At 48.9% G+C, this 20259-nt stretch overlaps 9 protein-coding genes across 9 annotated transcripts; 6 read left to right on the forward strand and 3 right to left on the reverse strand.

Moving 5' to 3' along the window:
• Positions 1-71: 71 nt before the first annotated feature.
• BO83DRAFT_398049 (ankyrin repeat domain-containing protein) lies at positions 72-2228 on the reverse strand (the record flags this gene model as incomplete). Its single annotated transcript, XM_025533228.1, has 2 exons — positions 72-1297; positions 1319-2228. 2 exons carry the CDS (start codon positions 2226-2228, stop codon positions 72-74), a joined length of 2136 nt encoding a protein of 711 aa, XP_025389482.1.
• Positions 2229-3893: 1665 nt separating this feature from the next.
• Positions 3894-5391, forward strand: BO83DRAFT_463767 (uncharacterized protein; the record flags this gene model as incomplete). Its single annotated transcript, XM_025537366.1, has 2 exons — positions 3894-4818; positions 4913-5391. The coding sequence occupies 2 exons, from the start codon at positions 3894-3896 to the stop codon at positions 5389-5391; spliced, it is 1404 nt and encodes a 467-aa protein (XP_025389483.1).
• Positions 5392-6027: 636 nt separating this feature from the next.
• On the forward strand, positions 6028-7485 carry BO83DRAFT_387940 (mercuric reductase; the record flags this gene model as incomplete). Its single annotated transcript, XM_025532742.1, has 1 exon — positions 6028-7485. One exon carries the CDS (start codon positions 6028-6030, stop codon positions 7483-7485), a length of 1458 nt encoding a protein of 485 aa, XP_025389484.1.
• A 248-nt stretch (positions 7486-7733) lies between these two features.
• Positions 7734-9115, forward strand: BO83DRAFT_250745 (uncharacterized protein). Its single transcript, XM_025527037.1, has one exon. The coding sequence runs from the start codon at positions 7981-7983 to the stop codon at positions 8926-8928; it is 948 nt and encodes a 315-aa protein (XP_025389485.1). The 5' UTR covers positions 7734-7980; the 3' UTR covers positions 8929-9115.
• On the reverse strand, positions 9042-9601 carry BO83DRAFT_426208 (uncharacterized protein; the record flags this gene model as incomplete). The annotated part of the gene is made up of 2 exons (XM_025535266.1): positions 9042-9367; positions 9421-9601. The coding sequence occupies 2 exons, from the start codon at positions 9599-9601 to the stop codon at positions 9042-9044; spliced, it is 507 nt and encodes a 168-aa protein (XP_025389486.1).
• A 1109-nt stretch (positions 9602-10710) lies between these two features.
• Positions 10711-11802, forward strand: BO83DRAFT_436672 (major royal jelly protein; the record flags this gene model as incomplete). Its single annotated transcript, XM_025535976.1, has 1 exon — positions 10711-11802. One exon carries the CDS (start codon positions 10711-10713, stop codon positions 11800-11802), a length of 1092 nt encoding a protein of 363 aa, XP_025389487.1.
• Positions 11803-12299: 497 nt separating this feature from the next.
• BO83DRAFT_377653 (uncharacterized protein) lies at positions 12300-14813 on the forward strand. The gene is made up of 5 exons (XM_025531047.1): positions 12300-13342; positions 13400-13666; positions 13729-14383; positions 14446-14511; positions 14573-14813. The coding sequence occupies exons 1-5, from the start codon at positions 12750-12752 to the stop codon at positions 14651-14653; spliced, it is 1662 nt and encodes a 553-aa protein (XP_025389488.1). The 5' UTR covers positions 12300-12749; the 3' UTR covers positions 14654-14813.
• A 496-nt stretch (positions 14814-15309) lies between these two features.
• Positions 15310-16250, reverse strand: BO83DRAFT_250773 (uncharacterized protein). The gene has a single exon (XM_025527038.1). It carries the CDS (start codon positions 15953-15955, stop codon positions 15458-15460), a length of 498 nt encoding a protein of 165 aa, XP_025389489.1. The 5' UTR covers positions 15956-16250; the 3' UTR covers positions 15310-15457.
• A 538-nt stretch (positions 16251-16788) lies between these two features.
• BO83DRAFT_377654 (cytochrome P450) lies at positions 16789-19071 on the forward strand. The gene is made up of 4 exons (XM_025531048.1): positions 16789-17249; positions 17315-18427; positions 18514-18680; positions 18740-19071. The coding sequence occupies exons 1-4, from the start codon at positions 17187-17189 to the stop codon at positions 18891-18893; spliced, it is 1497 nt and encodes a 498-aa protein (XP_025389490.1). The 5' UTR covers positions 16789-17186; the 3' UTR covers positions 18894-19071.
• Positions 19072-20259: the final 1188 nt, after the last annotated feature.

Below are 20259 nucleotides of genomic sequence, written 5' to 3' on the forward strand. Positions count from 1 at the left end.
TTGAAGGAATCTGGACTTCTCAGCACATTTGCGGCGAAATATCAAAGTTTGACGAGAATGAAAGGACATGGTTAGCTCTCCGGACAAGGGTACATATTGCGCCAGTACCAGCGCCATATGTACTCCTCCACCCTGGCAATTTCCCTGGCCTTCTTAAACGCGTCATCTCTGCGGAAACTATCTTCAGGATTTACATCATACGCCGAAGCCATCGCAGTATCCGCAGCGCTGCCTGCGGCCCTCGCAGCCTTCTCAACCATAAATTTGACCCGAGCAAAGGGAATCCCTTCCCCATCAAAGTGCCCCAGCACGCCTTCCACTATGCTTAGCTGGCCTTCCGTTGCTACCTTCACGAATAGATGTTCACCAGACCGGTCGACAATAAACGGGTCGGCGCCTTTCTGCAAAAGGAACCTAACATCATTCTCTGAGCAATACGTGTGGTCAGATATTCCACTGAAGATATGGGGCATATCTGTCTCCGAGTATCGTGAATTGATATCCGCTCCGTACGACAGCAGGAGGTCAACAACTTCCTCTCTAGTGTCTCGGCCCCAATAGTTACGTATTGCCTTGATCAGAAGCCAGTCGGGAACGTTGGGATTGAATCCTGCTTCAAGGAATTCCTTTATAATTGTAGTGTCACATTGCTCTACAGCTTCCTCGAATGCCAACTTATGGTGGTCGTTTCCCACATCGAGTTTGACGTCGAGATGCTGCCGAACCAGGTGGAATATCTCTGGCCCCGCGCGGACTGCTCTTTTGATGGTTCTTCGGACCGGTACCTTCGGATCAAAGAAGCCTGTAGCCACCCCAAGCTGATCGGCTTCAACGAGATTTCTGTTGACTAGAAGCTGGACGATATCATACCGTGCCTGCGGCGTTAATCGTGGTGCATATCGAGTGGTTGCTTTTTCGAAGGCAGTCTTGCAATCCTTTGGGAACGGGTTGGCTCCTCTATCTAGCAGTAGCTCGACAATTTTCGTGTATCCTCCTCCGATTGCATTATGGATAGGTGGTGCGCGTACTTCACTCCGCTTCCAAAATACTGGATCGTTAGGATCTGCACCACGGTCGAGTGACAGTCTGACAACTTCGAGATGACCTCCAATAACCGCCTCTGCCATACACGAAGTCACAATATCTTGCCAAATTTCTGGCGTGATAGCTGGGTGTGTGTGTATCCAGTCAAGGTCTAGCAACCGCTTTAGCAGACTTATATTGCCACCACGTGCCGTACCAGTAGCGAGGCGCATAATCGCAGAGATATTTCTTTCGTTGATGATGTTATCAATATCTATTTTTCAAAACAAGTAACCTGCTTCTTCAGAGAATGTGACTGACAAGCGGCCGACGTGGTACAAAACGTCATCCCATAAGTACATGTTAGAAGGACGGTCCGGGCAATGAGTCAACCCATTATCTGCCATACTGAACTCAGCACCGTGGTCCAAAAGGAATTTGACCAGTGGCATATCATTCATTCTCACTGCCTCGATTACCATATGGCCAGAATGGTTCTCAGGAGCAGAAAAGTAGTCCTGGGGTATGTCGGACCCCACAAACATGCGTAAAATAGGCAAGTTCCTACCACCAGCGATCTCGAATGCTGACCTGTCCGAGTAATTTAGGAAGTTCGGTGTTCGCGGATTGCAACCATGTTCCAGTAGCAGTTTCACTATTCCATAGTGACCCCTACTTGTGGCCTCAGAGAGAGGCTGCTCATAGCTTTTATATTCCGCGGTGTATTCCAACTCTGCTCCGTGCTCGATCAGTACTCGGACAACTTCTTCATGGCCGTCCGATATTGCGGACAGAAGAGGAGTGTTTTCGTAGCAAAAGTCATCCCGGGATTTTCTCGCGTTCGGATCGACACCGAGCTCTATGAACATACGAACTAGGTCCGCATATCCCCTTCTCGCCGCAACATGGATGGGTCCACCAACACAACATATCTTAGGCTGGAAGGTTGGGGAGACCCCAGCTCGTAAAAGCCTGCGTACACAATCCGTATTGCCATTGAATGTTGCATTTCGCAACGCACCGCTTTGGTGGGAGTAGATGTGGCTGTCATCAAAGATATTTCGGATGGCCTGGTCGATCGATTTGCTGGTAAGATTGTAAAGCCGACGACTAGTCTGGGAAAGCGCTGTCAAATCGCGGTTGTAATCTATGTAGCTTAGTATTTCTAGCAGGGTTTCAGTGGGGAGTTCGTTGAGATTGGCCATGGTGATTGGTGAGTGCAATCAATCAATGTAGTAGGTCAAGAGGCCAGCCCGTTGATGATTGATTCACTCAGATGGCTTGCGATGTCCGACTTTCCTGTCTAGAATGTACATATGCGTCTGCATGTTCTGGCTATATATGCTTAGTGATGTGTTGTTATTTCTTTCATGGCTGCATGTGAATGAAGATGTCGCCATTGTTCATGACAAGGTAACGGCCGCTGCAGTTGAGGTGGCTATGAAAGGACAGGAAAGGCGTAAGTTCATGGCTTAGAAGCTGAAAGGTTATCTAAGTTTTCCCAGTACCAGCCGAACAATCGCTATCATTTGGGTAGTGCACATGTCCATTTGAGCCTCGCTTCAGGGTTGGAGATTGCCAATCTCGGCATTAGTTCAACTGGCGCAGCTATTATACTCCTTTGTTAGAATCCACGCCATGATTGGGTATCGCCTAAGTCGTCTACCATGGGTAAAGCGTGAAGTCCCATTGTTCATCAAGGGGTCAAGAACGTGGGGTTATAGGACAAGAGAAGGTATTCCGCTATCTCCCAACGCTTGACCGAAGAAAAATGTGGTTGGTCGCGAGAGCGATGAAAGAGTGTTAAGATAATCCGAACCCCTAACCCAGTTCTAAATAAGAGACATTCCACAACCCTCCATTGTCCCCCATTGAATGTCCCGGGCTTCGCAATACACCAGAAACTAGCGAAGGTACAATCCGTATTCAAATTCTCATGGGGCGGAAGCAACCTGATACATATCACGATGAAGAGATTTAGAACCATACTTTTGTGAGAGAACAAAGAGCGATGGTCCGGGGCCGAGGCTGATGTTGACATAGAAAGAAAGTGTAATGAAAAGCCTTAATCCGTCTAGTACTGCTGCATATTTCCATACGCCAAGGCATGTTGCGCTTGGGCGGGCTAAACATCTTTCAGAAGGGCATACTGCTGCTATTTGTATCGTGTGTGACCGGTAGCACCTGGTAGCGGTGTGCAGCGGTGGTAAACATCGTGATCCGGAGGAGTTATTGGGGCGTATATCGGTAGAAACATGACTCCCCCAGGTTGCATGGGTTCACATATTGTATATACAGCCACTTAGAAGCTCTTTTGCGACACAATCTAGATATGCCATACATAGCATCAGTCCCAATTAAAGTTTGTCGGGACCGAAATGAAAACACCTGAAAGCAGCAGGAAAATGGGAAAGAGAGTCATCGTTGGAACTTTCCTTTTCCCTACCTCACCAATTTTGCAGATAGTCCTAGTGCTAGGAGCTTGCCTAACGTATCAGCATTCAAATGACCTTGCTTCGAGCCTTACTTCATTGGGCACATTGTTAAAATTCAGGCTGCGGGGCCTGTCGCGGTACGGTATAATTAGTAGCCTGTTGATCCCGGCTGTCGCAAAGATCAGGCTATATCTCAACAGCCCTATCTCATGTCATGTTGATCTTGTCGGAATAATCTGCAGACTGTTGGTAATGCGATAGCGCAACAAACCTCCTGCGCCACTTCGTTGTGGATCCAGCTTTGTACAGTACATAATATGGTGCTCCCTAGACAGTCATTCTACCGGAAGTTCTATCTTATTTTTTCACGTTGCTTCCTTTCTTCATCCATCAATCCCATACCAGTAACTTGGAGTGTGCAAGATGGAAAGGGACATGCGAACAAAGTTCAAGTACGAGCCTGATGGCTTCTCTTCATCTGCAAGAGATACCGTGCCTCGAGACCGTGCGGATTTGCAGACTATCCTTCAGGCTATTCCATCACCTTCGCTAGTATCAGTCTCACGAGATTCCCGAAATCAGGAACGGCCATTTCAGCAACACTATGATCGAAATTCTCGTCTCGAAAGACTTCCACCTGAACTTCGAGATCATGTCTTGTCATTCCTGGATCTGGACGGGCTCAAAGCTCTGGTACAGGCTTCGCCTGTATACCATGGTCAGTATCTCTCAAATCGGAGGCGCTTGCTCGGCAGTTGTATGGATGCAACATTGAAGACCGCCACTGTCGAAGCTATAGTTTGTTATGTCTCGGCACGTCTCCAATCTGCTGAGAAATACATGCCGAATGCGGTCCTACATTGTCTGGACGTCTACCAAGCGCGTCAAGCGTTGCCCCGGTATTCCATAATGGATGATAATCCCACTACGGATGAGATTGCAGACATGGCAGCATTCCACCTTGGGATTGTCCGGCCACTCATGCGGGAATATACTGCTTGGTCGCTCGGCAATCTAACCTGGGAGACTGGGACCAGGCCATGTAATACAAATCTTAGTACAACGGAAGAGATCCGACTGCTGCGGTCCATGTATCGCTTTCAGCTCTGGAGTAACCTATTTCTCATCTGCCCTGATACCCAAGACAGACACGGCCCACGACTCGATGGGTTGAAGTTTTTGGAGCTTCAATTCTCTTTCTTTGAACCATGGGAAGTGGAGGAAATCTTCTGTATCAAAACGTTCGCAAAGGTGAAAGTTGACCATATATTTTCCAGGATTCATCGCGATGTGTCTCCCGGCCCCCCTGCTATTCCTGGCCAGCAGATGCCGGCTGGCTTTTTTGATTTTGACCATCCCTGTAAGTTGAGACCGCAATTTGCTCCATTGCTACCGTAATTCAGATTCAACATTCTCAGGATGTATCCCAGCTAATCACGTTCCCAATTCTAAAGTTACGAGGGATTGCCTCCTAAATGGCACAATAGCCCTGGGCCTCAACTTCCTGCACACCGTATTATTCAAAATCAAGGATCATGACCACCTTGTTTCGACCATGCGAAATTATATCGGACGGAAGACTTTCTGTTTCTTGAACAATGATGACGTTGGATTAGACGTCCAGAATAAGCGTCGGAGAAGCAGACCATCTCTTCGCGATAGAAAGCAAGGGCGACGGGATCCTTTACCTTTCCTTGGAGATGTAGTAGTGCCAAGTACAGACACGACCCATCCTCCACTGGCGTGGACCCTTATATGGGAAGGCACGTACAGCAGTCTGGTGGGGTACTTTATAAAGGATAAGGTTCGGAAATGGGGATACGTTATGTGGGATGCGGCCAGATTGGAGAAGACTGGAGCCAAAGAAGTACTGAAACGTCAGTGGGAGTCCGACTGGCTCGGCCAGGATCCGAGAGATCTTGCAATAACATAAAGTGCATAGTTATAGTTGAAGTTAAACCTAGCTACAACTGTCTTATTCAACATTTAGCTTTCTGGGAAATACGTTATGTCATCATCGGCAGACGGCAGGTTTTGAATTATCACATTTATTCTATGATTTACAACCCACTTCCCGAGATTTAAAACCAATGTTGCATCAGCAAAAAGACGGTAAAGTGTCGCTCTGACAATGCAACCTCGTATCCCATTTCATCCAAAATCCCGAACTGTACTACTCCCGGAGAGTGCTCAAGTAAGCAGCCCAATTCATCCATTTGCTCTTATACCACATACTACCCCCCCAAGGGGAAAAGGCACATGGCATCCCGCACTCACCCATGGAACCCCAACCCATCATGATCCATCCGATCTCTTATCGGCGATCCAGACCATCCTCAACCAAACGTCAATGATCTAATCATGATCCATCCTCCCCATTACCCCTCATTTCTTTGTGAGCACCTAAATATCGTTTATTAAGTATATACTCTCCACCTAATAGCCCCATCACCACCGTCTCCCTTTTCTCGCCACCATCCCTAACATAAATATCCCAGCGTCCTTCCAAGCAAAAGGAATGTACCGCCCCATCCTCCGACACCCCCTAAAACACCACCTAATCCAAACAATGTCTGCCCCCACCCAATACGATACCATAATCATCGGCTCCGGGCAAGGCGGCACGCCTCTCGCCCGGGCCCTTGCGCTCGCAAACCACAAAACCGCACTCATTGAGCGAGAACATATTGGCGGATGCTGCGTGAATGATGGGTGCACGCCGACCAAGACGATGATTGCGTCGGGGAGGGTCGCGTATCTTGCTCGGAGGGGTGGGGAATATGGTGTTTATACACCGAATACATCTGGTTCCAATGAGGGGGATAATGGTAATAAAGTGGTGATTGACATGAAGGCGATCAGGCAGCGGAAGAGGGATATTGTGAATTCGTTTCGGGCAGGAGGTGAGAAGAGACTTCGGGATGCGGGGGTAGATGTCATTATTGGAGAGGCAAGTTTTGTGGATGCGAAGACGATGGTAATTATGGACGGGAGCAAGGGGAATGAGAGGGTTGTCAGGGGGGACAGAATTGTGATCAATACGGGGTGTCGGCCTGGGAAGGTTCTGCTTGGGGGACTGGAAAAGGTTCCGAGTGAAAAGGTACTGGACTCTACGTCTATTATGGAGCTGGGAGAGGTGCCGCGGCATTTGGTGGTTGTTGGGGGTGGGTACATAGGGGTGGAGTTCGGACAGCTATTTAGGAGGCTTGGGGCGAAGGTGACGGTGCTGCAGAGAGGAGAGCAGTTGCTTCCAAGAGAGGACAGGGAGTTGGCAGACATGTTGCTGGAGATATTCCGGAACGATGGAATCGAGGTCCGCCTGGAGACCACCCCGGTCCGGTTTGAAAATGTCTCTGAGGGTGTGTTTGATGTCGCAGTCGAGACACGGCAGGGGAGGGAAGTCGTCAAAGAGGCCACGCATATTCTCTTTGCAAGTGGGAGGGTACCAAATACCGAGCGACTAAATGCTGCTGCTGCAGGCGTGAAGACGGATAAGAGAGGTTATGTCGTGACAAATGAGTTTTTGGAAACATCTGCGCCGTCAATCTATGCCATTGGAGACGTCAAGGGCCCGCCATCCTTAACGCATATCTCATACGACGATTTCCGAGTACTCAGGTCCACATTGTTGGAGCCTACATCTACATGTGAGCGGCTCTCGATTCAAGATCGAATGGTCCCGTATGTCGCCTATACGGACCCTCAGTTCGGTCATGTCGGGCTCCATGAGCAGGAGGCAAGGGAAAGGTTCCCGGGCCGGAAGATTCTGACTGCGCAGATGCCAATGAGCTATGTGGCCAGGGCGTTGGAAACAGATGAGACAAGAGGTGCCATGAAGGCTGTGATTGACGGGGAGACTGGACAGATCTTGGGATTTTCATGCTTGGGCGTTGAGGGCGGCGAAATAATGAGTGTTGTGCAGACGGCCATGATGGGGAATCTACCATATAAAAAACTTCAAGATGCCGTGTTTGCCCACCCAACTTTTGCGGAAAGCTTGAATAACCTGTGGGGATTCCTGAATTGAGTACGTTACTTGAAGAAGTTTGCCCATATGGTGTGAATCTTTTGTACCCATTCCTCCACATACAGTGTGAGCACCGAATTAAACCTATGTTCTTGATAACACAGTTTATTTGTAACCAATGCGGGCCGAGTGTGGATTCCTCAATCAAAAACATTGATCTTGTGATGTGTTGTTGACTCCTTGTTTGGGGCTGAAAGCGGGTGGTTTCGGATCCTTCTGACTCACGGTAGCCTCCCCCGAGATCACCCGAGATTTGGATATCTTGACCAAAGCAACTATATGTCTTATTTTCACTTAAATACTTCGGGTTGTTTATCAGTATCCAGTACATGCTGATTATCATAAAGAATCTTGAAAACTGAAGTTCACAACAGACTTCCCCTGTTCACCTCCACATCGCTTGGGTTGCCCGCTGCTCTTTTACCTGAAACCGACGAAACCCTTCCTCCAGAATTGTCTCCAGCATCCCATTTCCAATCCTCTCTTTATTCTCTCATGGCAAACTTTATCCGACATCGACCCCTCCTGACAGGAGCGCTCACCATAGTAACCGTCAGCAGCGCGGTCGCCTATGTCACCAAGCGACGACTCAACCAGTCATGCCCGACGATTGCAATCACAGAACTCACAAAAGCAAGCGCATGTCGCAACCTAATTGAAATACCATCTGAAGAAGCCACGCCGACACCATTGGGCGTTACAAAATCAACTCTGCTATCATCATGGTCAGGCGGCGATAAGACCTACTGGGTCCCATCCTTTGTAGCAGTCCAAGCAGAGGTGCCTATGTCGCAACTTTGGCAATATGGGCTGTTCAGTGACGATGGAAAAGATGACAAGAAGCAAGGCTTGCATCGTCTATCGAAGAATCTCGTTGCTGCATTTGTAGATGCACGCGCGACAGGTTTCGAAGCCTCGGTTTTGGACAGGGATGTGCCGCCGTTATCCTTTGCCACTTCTTCTCGTTTATTTGGACGCCCAAGCGAGATGGGAGCGTTTATGCTTGGGACCTGGGATTCGGAGCGTGGGATGAATGTTCGCCCATCGGACTTGCCTTCTGATACTCCGAAGCCGGTCACGGAATTTTGTTCTAATGAAGAAGCTGTCAAGTATGGAGGTGCTAAGGAAACAGCTGGTGCTGTGATGTACTGGATGTTTCCAAAAGCATTGGTCGAAGGGGTCGACAAGGCTGCATCGTATGGCCTACCGTGGCGATCTATGGAGGGTGGATTTCAGGAGTTCATTGTCGAAAGGATTTCGGATGACAAGGCGAGGATAACATATGTCACTGTTGAGTGCACGAATTTGCATCCTCTTGGCCAGCCAGAACGGGACTTCAAGATGTTGCCCTGGCTGCTTTATGAGGCGCATGTTCTTTATGCACAAATACTGTGGTCGAAGACTCTGAGACGGTTACAGCGATCGCAGACGACTGTAAAATAGATATGTTAAATGTGTAAATTTTACCTCTCCGCTTATGACTAGTCCTCTCCGCTTGACAATCTTGTAGATACATACGAGACCATCTTCACTTGTCGATGTCTTGGAGACAACTCTCATTTTGGATTGCGCTCATCGTCTCTTTTTCTTGGCGCAAAAGATTTCTTTTTCAACCCGCCCCAGATTTCCCCACGCAAATTCAATCCCTTTAGTTCAACCACCTGTGCAAAATCCTTGTCCTTCTCCATCTGTTTAAGATCAATACCCAGAGCACTAGCTATGAGTGGAGCAAGATCGTGTGCCGCACAGACTCGGAAGTCGCCACTCTGAACACGCTTCTTCTTCCGTCTTTCCAGCCGCTCGTCTAAGCCTTCCTCTAGCGTTTCTGAGAATGTCTTTCCGCGGGTATCTGTAACAATGTGCTTAATCTTTTCGGCTTCTTCTGGGGAGAAATATGGTTTGCCGATGTAAGACGGGTCCGTGACTTATCCAAACGCTTCTTTGACGAGTCTTTATTGAAGTTTCTCAAGTCAAAAACGAGGACGTGGACTCGGTACCAAAAAGTGGGGGATAAGGATGATCCTCTGAGGTCTGAAAGGGTGATCAGCGGTGTTGGTGGTGAGTTCGGTCGGGCTTGAATGTCCGTCATCTCGAATGCTTCTGGTGGAGTCGCCATGGTGGAAATTTGGACAGTAATTTCGCTTTCAAGGGTATTAGACTGCAGTACTTACTAAATGAAGGTAGGAAAGTTCTTTCGAAAATGCAAGGTGATCGTAAAATGACTCTGCTTCTGTCACATTTACGTCGTTCTTTGGTGGAATTATGTCAGTTCTACGAGATATTTCTTTTTTCCAGAATGAGGCAGCGAGCGCATTGCTCAAGTTTAGCAACAGACTATCTTTGTCAGTTTACTCTCACATTCATTTCAGATACAGAATACAGGTCAGCTTTCTTTCAGACTTACCCGGTATGCTTTCAACCATTTGGTCTTGGATAAGGTTCATTTTGTGGTATAAGCGAGTTCATCTAATGACCACGGCCAATATATATAACCTAGTGATACCAGATCAACGCCATGCCATCTGTCAAGTCGCCCATAGTATTTTACTTATAGCCATATCATCTCCCAGCTCAAATGGCCAAGTGTCTAAATTATATCAATCAACCGATGGTCATCCAAATTAGGTCACCGTGACCGAGTTTTCGGAGATAGTGACTAGTAGAGGCCTGGCTATTGATTCCACCGACGCTTGGCAGTTGTTCTCATACTGAGACAGTGACTTATAAATCCTATTCTCGGTCGGACCGGTGCACATCACTTCCCTTTAAGATAATTCACGAAATCTTAATCCTCGGTCCCGTACGCACCCATGGGTCTACAATTCTATCGCAAAATCTGACCACGCAAGCAGTGGAGACGACGCATCAACTTAGTGATGACTAAGAATGTCTCGTACCTGCATCTCGTCCGGCTTCTGACCTTCCTAAACGCCTAGCGCCCAATTAAGGTTTCCTTCCACTCCTCACTACCATCATATCATGCTCATCTGGCTATCAATCGAGGAGTGGAACGCTGAAGATTGCGGAGGCTAAGCTTGTTTAAGCTTGGCTGTGCTTGGCTTTGATTCCGCATCCTCTTGGCGTTGCTTGGCAGGGCGGAGATAGTTTCCTTTCTTCTGTCTCCTGGGCCGACCTGGCTACTATAAAGCTACAGAGAATCATGGTCGGAGTCACAGAAACCAGGCAGAGTCTTCAAACCATTTCCTATTTCAACTTGAGACCACAATGTCCGCCGCCCTCTTCCTCGGCCTCCTTGGCCTCACAGCCCCCCTGGCTGCCGCAACCACGAGTATCCCAGGCCTCGAGCTCGTATACTCCCTTGAGCGCGCCACCCAGGGCATCAGTATCTCCGCTGATGGCCGTAAATTCCTTTCCCAACGTTACTCGACCACACTGCCCCCTCAAATTGTCGAGCTCCTGGACGACAATTCCACGGTCTTTTACCCAAACACGGCCTGGAACTCCTATAACTCGAGTGACCCTACCTCCGACCCACGCAAGACCTTCGTCAGTATTGACGGCGCCCGCATGGGCCCCGATGGTCGCTACTGGATTGTCGACGGCGGATCTACTGGCGTCAACGGCTCCACCAAGCTCGTTGGCGTGAACCTCACCACCGACGCCGTGGACAAGCTCTACTACCTCGACGCCATGAAAGCAACCGACAGCGGCATTGACGACGTCCGCTTCAACGCCGCTGGTGATGTGGCCTACATGAGTGACACTGCCGGTGCCCTACTCGTCATGAATATGACTACCGGCACGGGTGTGCGTGTTCTGTCCACCGACTCTTCCGCCCAAGCCTGGTTCCCTATGATGTACAATGGCACTCTGGTCCCCGGCTACGGCGCCGCAGGTAGCACTCTTTCTGTTGGACTCGACCAAATCGAAGTCTCGCCCGACGGTGTGTACCTGTACTACCAGCCCTGTAATGGTGGCTTGTACCGCATCAAGACAGCGTACGTTGATGCGTCTCTCAAGAATGCGACTCTCGCATCGACGTTGGGTGACTATGCAGAGCCTTTTGCCCTGACGCCTAGCACTGGTGGTACTACTATCGATGGGGATGGAAACATCTATGTTAGTGATACCAACTTGCTGGCTATCTGGAAGGTCACGCCTGAGGGACGCGCGACTGTACTTATTCAGGATGAGAAGCTGCTTTGGACAGATCTTATGTGGGTTACCGCTGATAAGAAGCTTTGGCTGCCTGCTTCGCAGATGAGGCCTGGTGGTGATGGTTTGATGGCTGATGGGCCCAACTATATCTTTACCTATCCGATTGATGCGGGACCTTCGCCCATTGATCATGCTTAGGGGAAGTTCTTTTGGTGTCTGATTTATGGGGTGATGATGGTGTATAGTAATGCGCCGAGAGATAGGTTGTTGAATGTATATGATATGGTTATTCATGGACGAAAGAGCTTGTAAACTCTTTGAGTTGGCAGAGTAATATAGTCAATAAAGGAAGAGTTCAATCGTGACGGCCTTTCGGCTAGTACGCGCGACCGACATTATCTAGACGTTAACAGGAGGGCCAGCCCAGCCTTGCGAGCGGCTACCGGGCACCCAGCTATCAGGGATATCCCAGCTTCCCCGTCCAATGAAAGCCTTTTACATCCCGTCTAGTGCAGCCTTGCAGATGGACTAAACAGAAACAGCTTTCTAGCGCTTACAGCCTACCATCACCCGACGCGGAGCTCTCACGCCAATACAATAATACACGGCTGCTGGGGGTCGCACTTACCCCGAGCAGCACCTTACGACGGGAGAGTAGTGGCTATGGCTGGAGATGTTTTTTCTGACGCCCAGTCCTTATCAGTACCCATCTCGATTCCAATCTCACCCAATATCTTCTGCTTCTTTGCTTTCTATGTGTATCCCTGCTTTTCCGATATCGCCCCAGACTTAAACGCGACTACGAACCGAGGTCGCGCCCAGCAACGGCGAAGGTTCAGGCTCCACGTCAGGGAGCCTCGATCAATTTAAGCGTCAAACACTCCGATATTATCTCCTCACATTGGTAGAGGCCGACCCTCAATCCCTAGTTCGACTTGGCCTAAATTGAAAATTTGTGATAAGGCATTGATTAGGCTGCAAAGTGTAGTGGGCGGTGCAGCATAGCCTCCGCGCGGCTGATTACTTCCTCATCAGTGCAAGAATATCCCTTTCCTTCAACGCTCTCTCAGTCCGAAGACTGTCTTCCGCAATAACATAGTTTCTATTCTCCAGCAGCATTTACCGTGCTCAGATAGCCCAAATCAATGGAGGCTGTTGGATCTGCATCAGCAATCATTGGGATTGCAACAACCGGGATTCAATGCTCCATCAAGCTACTTACGTTTGCGGACCAAATCAAGTCCGCCCCGGATGAGATCAAAAATATTGCCGAGGATATCTCAGTCAATGCCAGTATCCTGCAGCAGTTGGGTGGTCTAGCTGACGAGGCGCTATTTCACACCCAAGCAGCACCAGATGCCAGCACCAACAACAGCATCAGCAATGGAAAGGCACGGATGGTCAACCCTGAGGCCACTGATTACAGCGATACAGAAAGCCATGAGCCACAGAACGGAATATTTAACGCAGCCGGCATTGCGATCGTCGTGAATCTCGCTTCAAAATGTAACGCTATCTTCAAAAGGCTCGAAGAAGGACTGAGGAAGGCAAGTAAGCAGCTGAGGACAAATCCTCAAAGCAAAGATCCCATCAGACTTAGTCCAGCTGAAATGGTGAAATGGCCATTCGTCAAGCCCCAAATGGATGCCATGAGGGCAGAACTACGCAATGCAAAGGGGACTTTGATGCTCATGCTTCAAGTTGCGATGCTACGCTACTCGAAGAAGGTTATGGAGGGGTAAGTCTGGTTCAGTACGTATGCCTAAGTTTGTCTAATGTCTGATGAACGGAGTAGACATGCCACGAGAACAAGTCTAATCGCATATTCCGAAGAAGATCAGTATCTGCTGAAAAGATCGATCGTGGCTGCGGAGAGAGCTCGAATTGATATCGCGAAAAACCGAGACGATACTTTGGCTGGAAATCAAACTGCTAGTGTGACGGAGAGGGACACCGTCGATGAGAACTTACAACCTGCGGAGATGACTACTACCGCGGCAATTTCCCTTCAATTGCGACGACCTCCCAGTCTGGAAAATGACGCTAGTCGGGGAATTCCACAGTGGGTTTATCCTTATCTTTATCCATAGCTATTCCACTAGTTATAACTAACTCTATGGACAGAATCTCGTCCATTGAAGGCAAGAATTTGGACTGCCAGCCTCATAAAGATATTGCTTTCTGCTCTGCATATACCAAGCCAAGTGATGCAGACAAAGCACTAGCTGCAGATGGCGATATCAGTAATCCAAGCAGAACGGATCCGGTCAACGAGGGATCTGGGTATGACCTTGACTCTCTCTACTATTCTTCTGAATACATCGACAGATCATCCAGCGTATCTATCAGCTTAGCCACGAATGTGTCACTCGGTGTATACTTATTAACACCGAAGCTTCAGATATCGCATGGGAAGCACCACGTGCAGTACCGAGTCCGGCGTGTGAAGGTCCCACGCCAGGATATTGACTCCCAGATAGATCAGTGGAAGACATCATCTAATAGTACAGTACTCAACCAGCTTCTTGCTCTATCGGCCGATGAACAACAGGCACTAGATGCACTCAATCTTGATGGTGACCATGACAACATCGCGGGCACCGACGCAATCGAATGGATACATGTCGGCGAGTTCTTACCTGTTGATGGATTCGATGATATCCGAGCAAGAAGTATCACGTTCATCGTGAAACTCAAACACCCATCCACAACAGTTAAACGAAGAGACCCGAAGTTAGAGGTCTTGAAAGATCAGCAGAATATTGCAATCGACTTCAGTGTAATTTTCTCCAAATAACGATATGGCCCGATTTCCAGGATAACTCTGACTTGACGTCGTAGGTAAATCGCCACAGTATTTTCCCTGAGAGTCTTAACGCATTTGGTTTACCATGGAAGTGGAATGTGGTATGTATCAACTTGATGAACTCCCACCATTCAGTAATAGAAATTCTAATCATGGAACTAGAGTGATTACAACTATATGCTTGTCAATAAAGCTATGTTCAATCATTTTGAAGGGGAATTATTAGCACACACAGGTCTATAACGCAGCTTGGCAGCAATCCAACGGAGCCGGAGATTGACGACCGAAAAAGATACAGTTGTAGCGGGCTTTTGCTTCAGATCAAAGGTTTGCTGAAAGCTATCAGGCCCAGACCCAGACTCAAATCCAACGGTTTTAGAATTTCGCCTGGTTACGTGCCGGGGGCAAGGTATTATGGAGGGGGTCAGGGAGTGGCAGGGTGTGGAGGAGGAGGGGTGGAGGAAGCAATCATTGAGCGCATTTTACAAGACATCCCTACTGACCGTCCTAATGCCTACGTTCACAGCGAGGGAGTTCATTACCATGCCAGTTATGACAGTTACGATCCCCAGGACCAAGGGGCTCAGCCTAATCTTAGCGATCTGAGACCTCTCGCGGGTCTTGTTAATACTTGGCCTCGAGCCAGCCGCTCTCCTTCCATTACTTCGGCTGTCGTTGAGTCCCTTCCTCCTATGCCCTCACCCACTGTACATGCAGTGAAGCCAAATGAAGAGGAGGAAGATATGGAAGGGATAGTGAGCGAGCTTTTAGATAGATATACGGCTGCGTGATAGTCTTTGAAGATCTCTAATGCGATATTTTTCCCCCTGTTAATGCAAGGCAGCGAGGCTCGCAAAACACACTTTCCAGTATTGGAAGAATGAACAGAAATATCAGAGGGGAGATTAAAAGGAAGAAAATCAAGTTCGTGAGGAATAGTCAATGATCTCAGGGAAGCAATCGCCCCTGCTCGGGATAAGAAACCAACATCCGATCCCGAATAGGAAGGCCCGGGATTTCCGACCACAAGGCAAAATAGCATGTCTATCACAGAACTTGCATTCGAATAAATTGAAATAACCTGGCTGCCTGCACAATGACATGGTTCTTGTGATGGAGATAAATTTGTCTATGACGATAAAGTGGAGAATCCATATGCTGGCAGTGTGAGCGTTTGTGGAATCCATCCAAACAAGGCTTGAGGGAATTTCTACTCGATGGCAAGGTAGCCAACGAGGGACTCCGTGCCTCAATTACGCAGTAATATAGACTTATCTTTGTCGTAATTTTGCAATTTAAGCCTGGCAGAATACAAACAGACACAGACAAGGCTCTCAGAAACGTGAATGAACAGAGCGACGAACACCTCACGCGCATCCGTGCTGTTTGAGTAGCAAACCTGCACATCTTGGCCCACTGGTTCATACTATAGAACTTAGAAGATATATGTTCCTGATCCTTCCCGAACACCGAAGATCGAGTCGGCCCTTGGAAGGATGGCGTAGCGTAGCATAGCTGGCTTAGTTGATCCTCCGGGCCGACCATTCCCGGCGATAGGTCAGTTTCGGCTCGACGGAAGGAATGTCATTGCTGTTGCAGGCCCAGCCAACGAATTCCGTCGTCATAAATCATAGGGCTTGCTTACCATCCACCAAGCACTAGATAGAGGTAATCGATCCTACGTCGCTTTGGCTGCTGAGATGACGTGGGTGAGTGTATATGTGGCAGTCTTATGCGTCCGCAGTCTGACCCGACAATCCGAGTGGTTGTTCAGGTAAACAGTGTGTGCATAGAACATTGGAGGTATCAGGTACAACAAGGTAAGACAAAAGACGTCAGTGTTCGTGCTAAAAGTCGCTGGATTTGAGTTTGGAGATGATCGGCAGTGCTTATGAACATAGCTTGTAATTGGATGATAGATACTGGCATTCATATCGATAGATTTCACCGTTGCTGCAGGGCATCCCTGTGAGGGTAACACTGCATCTGCACTTTGGTTTTTCAATCACCAGAGCCGGATGAAACGGCACCAGCACAGACCAATCCCTTGCCTGTTAGTTATACCGACTGCAGCGACCGTTGACGCGGCGTTGTGCACAGGCCAGTTAGCATAACCTGCGACATGTGACAAGGTTTATACACGTATTCCAATGCACCCTTGCTCTGATTCCAGACTTCCATCTGGCCCCAGATCATAGCCGGTTAATGGAGCGGCCGGATAGTTATGCAAAACCCAAATGTCCTGGCACAATGGCATAACTCTAATACTTATCCTGCCATTCGCTCCGAGAAGGTGGGCGATCGACATAACCCCTCTTTCGAAGTCTCGATGTGCCGAGCAGAACTCCACTTTGATGTTTCCCCGCTCGGCCGGTATAGCTCGAATTACGCCCACGAAAGCAGAACACATATCGAGGCTTCGAAGATAACACGTTGTATCCCTCATCGGAACATCGGAGCTCAAGAGCCGAGCATCACTTGCATCGGAGTGATGTATGGGGGATGGGCCGAGGCCTTTTCCTGGTAATCGCTTCATGCAGCTTAGCTGGTCGCTAGCGGGTCGTGTGCTGGCTTTATAAAGCATTGGCTGGCCTTGTGCAGCTTTGCTTCGACATAACCAGGCCGGCTGTTGCAACGTCAGGCGACTCCTTTATTGGAGTGAAGGAGATAAATAGCATCCCTAGCCCCGTCACCCACCGCAGTGTGCATTCGATACAAACCAGCGCTTTTTCTCAGACCGTTTGATTGCCGGTTATTGTTATCTCCATACCTCAGCATGATTCACGAAAGTATTCAAGGGGCCCTCCAGGGGCATTATCTAACAGTAACCGCTGGTATAGTCAGTGCAACCCATCCAGACGTAAGGGGTTGACGGTTGCTAACACGTGCCTTGGATTACCACAGTTACTTCTCTTCTTGGTGGGAAAATGTTTTTACGAGTTGTACATCAACCCTCTGCATAAGATCGCCGGTCCGAAGCTGGCGGCGATTACCCGTCTGGTGCATATGTATCACTCCCTTATGGGCGATGAGCATGTTTGGGTGAGAAACCTGCATCTGGCCTTCGGAGACACTGTCCGGATCTCGCCCGATCAAGTCAGCTACTCGTGCGCCGACGGATGGAGAGATATCTACGGCCATGCCAGTGCAACAAAGAAATCCACTGAAAAGGACATGCGATTCTTCGGCACCACACTTAACGGAACCCCGGACGTCATTCGTGCCAAAGCTGCCGATCATTCACGCTTTCGTCGAAATTTTTCACATGCTTTCTCGGACAAGGCTTTGCGCGAGCAGCAGCCACTCATTGCTCATTATGCGGACTTGCTCATCGAGAAGCTCCGAGAAGTTGTCCAAGCAGATCCCAAGGCCAAGATCGAAATGGTTTTGATGTACAATCTGACCACATTCGACATTATGGGTGACTTGACATTCGGAGACCCACTGAATCTGCTGAAAGGTACCGGCAACGTGGGGTGGGTGACATCGATCTTCTCCAGTGTGAAGATCAATTCACTCCGACGTGTCGCACGATACTATCCATGGTGTTCTTATTTCTTGAACTCTCTTCTCCCTCGGTCCTTGAAGAAACGGCAAGCGTCTCATTACCAGTCATGCAAGGATAGGGTAGACTGGCGGGTTGATCAGAGCCTGGATCGCCCCGACATTTGGGGCCTGGTCATGTCGCAGAAAGAGTCCCTGCGCTTGAGCCGTGAAGAAATGTACGCCAACTCACAACTGTTCATGGTAGCTGGGACGGAAACCACCGCAACAGCGTTGAGCGGCCTCACGTATCAATTGTTGCTGAATCCTGACAAAATGGAGAAAATCACCAAGGAGATTCGAGACGCCTTTGAACGAGATTCGGACATCGATATGCTGCGGTTAGCACAGTTGAAGTACCTGAACATGTGTATCGACGAGGGCCTTCGGATGTATCCCCCTGTCCCTGCCGGGATGCCCCGTCTCACTCCGAAGGAGGGTATGGAAATTTGCGGCGAATATATGCCTGGCAATGTGAGCAGCACTACTCAGCTTACCTGGTTTTTTTTTTTTTTTTTTTTTTTTTGCAAGTACGGCCTTGGACTAATATGTACATGCAGACGGCTGTCTCCGTACATCACTGGGCGACATATCGCAACCCACGAAACTTCACCCGGCCAGACGACTTTCTTCCGGAGCGATGGAGTAGCGACCCGCAGTTTGCTGGTGACGACAAGGCTGCTTTCCAGCCCTTCTCTTTCGGCCCTCGCAACTGTCTGGGGAAGAAGTGAGTACCCCTAGCCATGGTGTCAATGCTCTAGTGAGCATGTCTAACATCTGAACTAGTCTCGCCTATCATGAGATGCGACTCATCCTAGCCAAGGTCCTATACCACTATGATCTAAACCTGGCATCTGAATCAGTCGGCTGGGACAAGCAGAACACGTGGACGCTGTGGCAAAAAAATCGATTGATGGTTCAACTGACCCCCCGGGTTTAGACGGAAGCCATCGATGCACATCTGAGTATCTAGTAAGGATGGGAGATTGTATACAGGGTTAGCTTAAGCATATGGGCTTGAGCTATGCTGGCGAAAGTTGATAGTGATGTTCCTTTTTGGAGGTCAATGATGATATGATGATTCTCCCAGTCGTCCTTCTCTACAAACTATCCAATCAACCTCATCCGTTCGGGTCAAAAGGCCCACGGTAAGTGCCGTCGATACAGCGCGCTCCCGGTCCTTGCCCTAAGGGACAAATTTAGTATGTAGTTGTATGTAGTCAATGTCTTAACATAATGTATCCGACAGCAGCGGAAAAACCGGCGTGGAAACCAGAATCAGCGAGGCACCCTGCACTTTGCGGATGGCAACAAGCTTTCCTGAAGTGGAAAAGGCACTGGCGGTAAGCCGATCGCGCATGACGTCATGTGGCATTGTGGCAGCTGTCCAGCGCAAACAAATTCCGACCGCCAGGGATTCGCAATGCATCGTGGGGATTCCCCAGCTTGCTCAGGCTGGGTGGAAGATGATTTCATGCTTCATTACGACATGGCGGTTGCTTGGGTATGACGTCTAAACAGGGTTTTGAGCCTGGACGGTTGCCACGGTCGCATAGTCTAGAATTCTCGCTTACTGATCCAGTGTGACGAAAGAATGCTCTAACAAGGCTAAGACACGGGATCCTGCGAGATTTGTGTGGTGTCAGCTGATCATACTGATCATTCTTCCTCCAAACAACTCATCCTCCAGCGAGAGAAGCCAGCGTCGCTGTAGATGTTATGCAGCCTCGCTTGGCATCGTTCTGGTAATGGAGGAGGGTGCAGAGAGGGGGCGACAGTGTGGTATTCGGTGGTGAATGTTTGGGAGCTCAGTATACACTGTCGTGGATGGCATTTAAGCTTCGTTTCTCATATTTGTATAACACCGTTAACATTTGCAGAAATATTGAACCGAAACTCGAAGCGATAATTTTTCATCAGCCGGTATTTGTTCCGGCTATATTAATGGACCTGGGGTTTCACCAGGCAGTGTGGTTTTGGTCCATACCTGCCGCATAAAGGACGCTGGCTCGGAGCTCGGGGCTTTGCGCCGCAGAAGCTGACAAGATACCTTCATACCGGTTTCGCCCAAATTACCAGCAACCTTACAGCAAAGAGGTAGCTCGAATGATCGAGTAGTTGTGTTGTAGTCAGTCACAACCCGCAGAAGGCTAGTCCATGACTGCCACGTCCGTGCTCTGTAAAAGAAGCCTGAAGGGCAAGAGACCTTCACAACACTGCCGTCGATCCTTAGCAAGGACAGCCTGAATTGCCACCAATTTATGATCCTTATTGCTACGCTTCACTGCCAGACCATGCGCGGCAGT

The sequence above is a fragment of the Aspergillus eucalypticola genome (genome assembly GCF_003184535.1).
Source record: "Aspergillus eucalypticola CBS 122712 chromosome Unknown BO83scaffold_9, whole genome shotgun sequence".
Lineage (NCBI taxonomy): Eukaryota > Fungi > Ascomycota > Eurotiomycetes > Eurotiales > Aspergillaceae > Aspergillus > Aspergillus eucalypticola.

What these genes read in the sequence shown, in the direction of transcription:
- BO83DRAFT_250745 (XM_025527037.1), top strand. Translation starts at nt 7,981, where the DNA reads ATGGCAAACTTTATCCGACATCGACCCCTCCTGACAGGAGCGCTCACC.
- BO83DRAFT_377654 (XM_025531048.1), top strand. Translation starts at nt 17,187, where the DNA reads ATGATTCACGAAAGTATTCAAGGGGCCCTCCAGGGGCATTATCTAACA. An exon ending in TAACAGTAACCGCTGGTATA is followed by an intron (nt 17,250 to 17,314) that starts GTCAGTGCAACC and finishes GGATTACCACAG; the next exon opens with TTACTTCTCTTCTTGGTGGG. An exon ending in CGCAACTGTCTGGGGAAGAA is followed by an intron (nt 18,681 to 18,739) that starts GTGAGTACCCCT and finishes CATCTGAACTAG; the next exon opens with TCTCGCCTATCATGAGATGC.
- BO83DRAFT_377653 (XM_025531047.1), top strand. Translation starts at nt 12,750, where the DNA reads ATGGAGGCTGTTGGATCTGCATCAGCAATCATTGGGATTGCAACAACC. An exon ending in GCTAGTCGGGGAATTCCACA is followed by an intron (nt 13,667 to 13,728) that starts GTGGGTTTATCC and finishes CTCTATGGACAG; the next exon opens with AATCTCGTCCATTGAAGGCA. An exon ending in ATATTGCAATCGACTTCAGT is followed by an intron (nt 14,384 to 14,445) that starts GTAATTTTCTCC and finishes TTGACGTCGTAG; the next exon opens with GTAAATCGCCACAGTATTTT.
- BO83DRAFT_250773 (XM_025527038.1), bottom strand. Translation starts at nt 15,955, where the DNA reads ATGGTCGGCCCGGAGGATCAACTAAGCCAGCTATGCTACGCTACGCCA.